Below are 6,898 nucleotides of genomic sequence, written 5' to 3'. Positions count from 1 at the left end.
AATGTGAAAGGCTATCTTGGGAGGGTGGGAGACCAACACAAACACATGAAGATACATGAAGTTGCCTCCTCCTGAATCAGACGGTTTGTGTCCATCAGGGTCAGTCTTGTCTCCTCAGACTGGCAGTGCCTCTCCAGGGTCTCAGGCAGAAGTCTTCTGTGTTATCTACTCCTGATCCTTTAAGTGGAGATACCAGGTGTGACGTCCTCCTTACTGAGGAAACTGTTTTTCCTTTAAAACACACTCTGTTCACATAAATTTAGTAGATTACTGCTGCCACCAGGAATTAAAAATTCCAGATCTCTCTATTACGGTTGAATGACCCTGCGTCTGGGCACTTCAGAGGACTATGTGGTCCTGAGGAAGGACTGTTCTGACTGCTGGGATAAGTTTAAACAAATAATGATTTATTTATAAAAGAGCAAAATAGGTTTCTGGGTATTTTTGAGCTGTTGTTGAAGAAAGGAATTTATAAATATAACTGATAAAGCTAGGCATCACACACTGTCTCTCAAAACGCCAAAACTCAACTCTGCGAGCCTTAGCCACATAGACTAAACTCTGCCTTTCTTAGCCACACAGGCTAAACTGTTTGTCTTAGTCACACAGGATAGACTCAAACTGCTTCTTCTGCCATACAGGCTAAAAACAATCACTCTCCACACTCACCAAAAACACAGAATCACTCTCATAGACACCTCTCCTCCCACACTCTCAGTCATCAGCCAATCACATCGCACTCATCTCCCTCTATCGCTCTCTTTACATTACTACAGTCAAACTAAACATTTAAAGAAACACGCACACCAAAACATGAAATCATTACACCAGGGATCAAACCTGGGGACTTCTGCATGCCAAGCAAACACTCCACCAGTGATCCACAGCCTCTCCCCCCAAAATAAGAAGCTGCCTTATGCAGAACCAGAAGACTTGTCCATCAAGGTCAGTCTTGTCTACCCAGACTGGCAGTGGCTTTCCAGGGTCTCAGGAAGAGGTCTTTCACAGCACCTACTGCTAGACTCTTTAACTGGTGGCGGTGGGGATTGAACTTTGGACCTTCTGCATGCCAAGCAGATGCTCTGCCACTGAGCCACAGCCCTTCTTTGATATGGATGGTGCTTTACAGAATTTCACAGGCAAAAAGGCAGGTTCCTGTTCCAATGATGGTGATCTTGTTTTAGCAGTGAGGGAACAACTGAAGGAAACGTGTAGAAGAGAGAAATGAGGGAGACCAGCATCCCAGAGATGATGGGATGGTCGAGGAAAGCATATCTTAGGATGGATGGGAGAAAACACACTTTCAGTCTTTGTTTCTGGGGAGGGTGCAGGTTGAGGCCTGGTCTAAACAATACTGATTGTGTTCCCAATCAGTGATATATTGTTTACCATGTTTACTTGCCGCAGGTGTTTGTAGCTGCAAGCAACAATTCACATTGCATGATATAACAGATTTTTAAAAAACTCTTTTCCGTGACCCTGCATTTCCTCCCTGGAGCTTACATGTCCCATGAGCAAAGGAAATCTTATCTGCTATATCCAAAGCCAGTATTTTGAAGGAGTATCATAGACACTCAGGTGGCTAGATAGTATCCGTTCCCTCAGCCATTCTGGAATTGGAACTCGGTGGCCTGCAGATGAGAAAAATGTTGTCCGTGTGAGGATAATGCAGTTGTGGTCTTCTGAACCCGTGGCATTCTGAATGTCAGAGCGTCACAGAATTCCTGAGGTGGTGTCAAACTTGGTCTCTAGTTTGCCATGTTTTGGGGGGCTGTGGGGCCTGCAGAGGGAAGGGAAATTCCTGAGGGAGGGGTGTGAGTGAGCGAGTGTGAACAGCTCTGTCATAGTGGCAATGTAACTCTTCCTACGATTACCTCCCTGTGTCAGGGATGACCTTGGAGTGTAACTGTACCTGCCTCACTGTTATAGATAAAGAAACCATATATTCACAGTTGGGGGTTGTGGAGTGCGTGAAAGATAGGCGGGACGATTGGGGTGTATGATTGGATGTCACTGAAGTGGGGGGGGGGCCTCATTTGAACTGCCTATATCTTTGGATTCTCCCATCAGAGCCCCAGTTCTGACACTGTGCTGATCTGGCCTGGAACATCTTTATTTCTCAATAAACAAATCACTGCCAAAGAGAGTGTTGTTGAGAGTAACTTTGTCCAGGGGTCTGACAGGTGGCAAGCAAGCAAGTCAACCCACCATACGTTCTTGATAATTATTACCCATAGGTAAGCAGGTCACACAAAAATGGCACTTCCTGCAGTGAGTTTAGACCTAGCTTAAGATAGTCATGGTTGAGGTGAGCTTTTGAGGAGGTATTTGAAGGAAGAGAAGGGATTCCTTGAAGGAAAAACGACACGAGAAAGCAAGGCGGGTATAGAGCAGATGGAAGTGGAATCCTGTGTAGACTGGTCCCGTCTGGGGCAACTGATTCCAGCCTCTCTGCATACACTTCCGCTGTGAGTGAGGTAGAAATGGAGGTGCAAAGGCAGGCAGAAATAATGGTTAAAACATCCAGTGCACGTGTCGGGTTTTTTGGTGTAAGAACTGTGTGTCCTTTTCTAGGGAGTCAATTCCCGCAATCCCAGGAGGCCCCCTCCCAGCTCGGTCAACACGGGAGGCATCACCGAGATCATGGCCGAAGGTGGAGAGCTGGAATTCGTCAAGAGGATCATCCACGACAGCCTGCAGCTGAAGAAGAGACTGAGGTGAGGAGTTAGGAAGAGGGAGGGGAGACAGGGGGAAGGGCGAGGGAGCCCCTTATCCTGCTCAGAACGTCGGCCCGTTGATAGCAAGATTGTGCACCAAAACACTCCTCGTTTTATACCTGTTACCAGAAACGGTGTCTTTCTCAGCTGTTTCTTTGAGATAAAACTGCCTTTCCCGTTGCACGTTAACCGGCCCTTTCTAACACCGTTCACTTGGCACCGGGCAGATCGATTGGGGAGTGAAGGACACCGATACTTCAGATAAAGCGATGGGTTTGATTCATAGCAGTGCCCGGGAATGAAGCTGAGGGTGGGTCCGGACTTCCACACCTTCTCCCCTTTGATTGCAGCTTACTGAATGACTGAAAGTCCAATACTGGGGGTCAGCAAGGGGGGGGGGAGGCAGTGTGGGAATCTGCAGTGGGAGGGATGTGTTGGTGAAATCCACTCATCCCCTTGTTATTGTCACAGATGTGCCCTTCTCTCTTTCTCCCGTTTCCACTGCATTCTTTTCCCTCTCCTTTGCTTTCTCACTGTCTCTGCTGATTTCTCCCTCCCAATCTTTTTCTCTCCTGATCTAAGAGCCAGTTTGGTGTCGTGGCTAGGAGCACGGACTCTAATCTGGGAGGAACCGGGTTTGATTCCCCACTCTTCCGCATGCAGCTGCTGGTGTCACCTTGGGTCAGTCACACGTTCTTTCAGAGCTGTTCTCTCAAGAGCAGTCCTTGAGAGAGCTCTCTCAGCCCCACCTGCCTCACGGGGTGTCTGTTGTGGGGAGGGGAAGGGAAAGGAGTTTGTAAGCCCCTCTGAGACTCCTTCGGGTAGTGAAGGGCGGGGTGTAAATCCAATCTCTTCTTCTTGTTGTTCTGCTCCTGTCCAGCACCTCCCATCTCGTCAGCGTCCCCCATCCACTTCTCCCTCTCCTCCTCTTGTTCAGCTTTCCAGATGCTTCTCCTTGGAGAAAGAGGGGCGAAGGGGGCGCAAGTCAGCCAGGAAGTCATTCCCCTTCTCCCTGGTGTGTGTTTTAGGGCTCCCTATTTGTTCAGTGAGGAGGACAATGCACTCTGTGCTTGCTCTGTGGCACTTACGTGTGTTCTTTTGTACAATCCAGGGAACAGGTTGTGTGCCCCCTGGCTCTGAAGACTGAGGCCAAGGCTGAGTCCTTTCTTGTCAGATGCCACTCTCACCCCTCCCCCTGTCAGTCTAGAGTCTTACATTTTAATAAAGTATATTACCCTGTTTCCCCGAAAATAAGACCTACCCCAAAAATAAGCGCTAGCAGGATTTCTATGCATGTGTGGTATAAGCCCTAGTGTGTCTTCTTGAGAAAAAATAAATATAAGACAGTGTCTTTATTTTCGGGGAAACACGGTAAGTAAAAAAGGGAAGAGGGAGAATTATTCCCTTTTTTACTTACATACTTTATTAAAATGTAAGACTCTAGACTGACAGATAACAAACAGCAGTAACATAGAGATATACAGCTTGATCAGAGATTACAGTATGTAAAACCTTATAAATATATGGTGGACTAGGAGCAAGGCCCGTTGTAGGAACAATACGAGCCCTAGAAAGACGGGAGACCTCCCCGGGGCCCTGCCCTGGACGTGCTGGCGAGACCCCAGAGTGGCGGTATGGGCCGCCACTGGGCCCCTTTGCACACATGCTTGCTGTCCTCCGAGCGGCGGGAGGAGCAGCATCAGCATGAGGGCCCTCCGTCAGGTGTGGCAGTCGGGGTGCAGGTCGCCTCCAAGGAGAATAAGGGACGTCCCCCCACTGCTGGTCCCATGGCTCAAGGGGTGAGGGAATGGCCTAGCACTGGCTCCCTGGACAGCCACAGCCTTGGGGCCACGTTGAGCACTCTCCGCGCTGGCGGTGCACCGGCCTCCGTGTGAACATAAGAACATAAGAGACGCCAATGTTGGATCAGGCCAAAGGCCCATCCAGTCCAACACTCTGTGTCACACAGTGGCCAGAAATACCAGTGCCATCAGGAGGTCCAGCAGTGGGGCCAGGACATTAGAAGCCCTCCCACTGTTGACCCCCCCCCCAAGCACCAAGAAGACAGAGCATCACTTGCCCCAGAGCCCATATCTATACCTTGTGGCTAATAGCCACCGATGGACCTCTGCTCCATATGCTTATCTAATTCCCTTTTGAAGCCGTCCATGCTTGTAGCCGCCACCACTTCCTGTGGCAGTGAATTCCAAGTGTTAATCACTCTTTGGGTGAAGAAGTACTTCCTTTTATCCGTTCTAACCCGACCGCTCAGCAATTTCATGGAGTGCCCACGGGTTCTTGTATTGTGAGAAAGGGAGAAAAGTACCTCTTTCTTTACCTGCTCTTTCCCATGCATAATCTTATAAACCTCGATCATGTCACCCCTCAGTCGTCTTTTCTCCAAGCTAAAGAGCCCTAAGCGCTTTAACCTTTCCTCATAGGGAAAGTGTTCCAACCCTTTTATCATTCGAGTTGCCCTTTTCTGCACTTTTTCCAAAGCTATAATATCCTTTTTAAGGTGTGGTGACCAGAACTGTGTAGGGGCAGGCCGGGCAGCGAGGTGGATTGGGGCTGGGCCGGCAGCAACGACAGGCACAGCGGCGAGAGGATCGGTCCCCGGTCGCTCCCCTCTCCCCAGCCTCGAGAGTGGAGGGGTGACGGAAGGGGCCACCACTGCCTCCTTGCCCGGCTGGGTGGCGGCATCCATTAGGCCGCCTCCACCGCCGTCAGCCCTGTGGCCCCTGGCGTCCAGCAGCCTCGAGTCGGCCTCAGCTGACAATAAAGGCTGAGGCGTCGGCAGGATTGGCCTGGGTCTCGTCTGCGTCGTTGCCAAACTCCCCTTCACTGAGTGCGGCACGTCCCCACCACTGGGCCCGTGAGCATCCAGCCACCTCTCCGTCTTCAGCTGGTCCTGCAAATGGTGAGCCGCGGTGACTCGTGCCATTGCAGGCTCTCTGCCATTTCCCTGTGTTCCCCCGTTGTCTCGCAGTCGGTCTCCTCATCCTCTGGCCGCTGGAAAGCCCGTCTTGTCCCTTGGCTCCCAGCACAGTGAGGCTGAGACTCCACTCGCTGCCCCGGCTCCCTCCAGAGTGAGGGCGAAAGGCTGCCCACCAGTTTGGTGGGCGGGGCCGTGCCCACACAGTGAGCCACTGCAGCCACGGGATTGGGAGTCCATGAGAGTGGCAGCTGAGCAGGCCAAAGGCTGTGGGAATGTGTCCAGGAGTCACACCAAACCTCTTTTTTATATATAAGGAGAGATATTCTTTAGGGAAAATATACAATTTTTATAGAAGGAATACAATTTTGACACTGTTCTATTATATAATATACAAAGCATATGTATAGAGCACAAAACAAGGTAATGAGGAGGAGGAGGAAGCAGACAGAAAAGTGGAGGTAGCTATTCTAAAATGTCAATATAATCAGGGAAATCAGTCCAGCAGTTGCTTCATAATGGGTACTGATTCTCTATTAAATCTGTTTGATTTGTGCTGTTAGTCAAAATCTATATAACATGCAATACCCCCAAAGGGAGGAATTCTTTTTTCATACATGAAGTTATCAGAGCTTTGGCAGCTTGTCAGCATTGTCATGATGAGTTCTCTGTGAGCTTTAGGAGTTGTTTTACTCTCCCACAGATTGAGAAGGACTGCTTCTGAGGTTTCTGGGATATCCTATCCCATGTATTCTTTGATTTGGTCTAATATCTGGGTCCAAGAAACAGCTGTTTGTAACACAGACAATCCAGATTCTCACATTCAACTAGCTCCCCCCCCCCAGCACACGCCACCTAATACCTTCCATCTCATTAAGCATCACATTTATCTTTGGATTGGGGGGGGGGGTAGGTTTTGGTCTCTCTCGCATGGCTTCCCCTCCTCTGTACTCCCACGCCCCCGTTTTTTTTTTAAAAATGCAGCTGCTGACTACGATAGAATGGCCTAACTCTTTAAAAAACCTATTTTAACAGGTGGTACAGTTGCATGTTGGGAAAGAAATGCAGCTTGGCGCCGTTGAAAGAGGAGCTTCGAATCCATGGCGTGAGTATGTCTCTCCTTGCTCTCTCTGTTTCGTGACCCACCTTGAGTCTCAGCAGGGAAAGGCGGACTGCAGAAGGAAATAAACAGGCACACAACAGCTGCCTGTTCCTTGTGTTTTTGTAGTCATGCCGTCCCTTGTAC

General features: G+C 49.5%; 1 protein-coding gene across 1 annotated transcript in view; it reads left to right on the top strand.

Moving 5' to 3' along the window:
• Positions 1 to 2,299: 2,299 nt before the first annotated feature.
• Positions 2,300 to 6,898, top strand: part of LOC107110728 (methyltransferase-like protein 16) — a gene marked incomplete at its 3' end in the record, with an annotated part of 6,547 nt that continues 1,948 nt past the window's right edge. The window contains exons 1-3 of the mRNA XM_015411525.1: positions 2,300 to 2,308; positions 2,575 to 2,717; positions 6,688 to 6,757. Of these exons, the coding sequence (XP_015267011.1) occupies positions 2,300 to 2,308; positions 2,575 to 2,717; positions 6,688 to 6,757 (222 nt within the window). The remainder of the gene's footprint in view (positions 2,309 to 2,574; positions 2,718 to 6,687; positions 6,758 to 6,898) is intronic.

The sequence above is a fragment of the Gekko japonicus genome, unplaced genomic scaffold, assembly GCF_001447785.1.
Source record: "Gekko japonicus isolate JY-2015 unplaced genomic scaffold, Gekko_japonicus_V1.1 scaffold8657, whole genome shotgun sequence".
Taxonomy (NCBI): domain Eukaryota; kingdom Metazoa; phylum Chordata; class Lepidosauria; order Squamata; family Gekkonidae; genus Gekko; species Gekko japonicus.
Note: the sequence above shows the minus strand (reverse complement) of the source record. Positions and strands in the feature narration are given on the sequence as shown.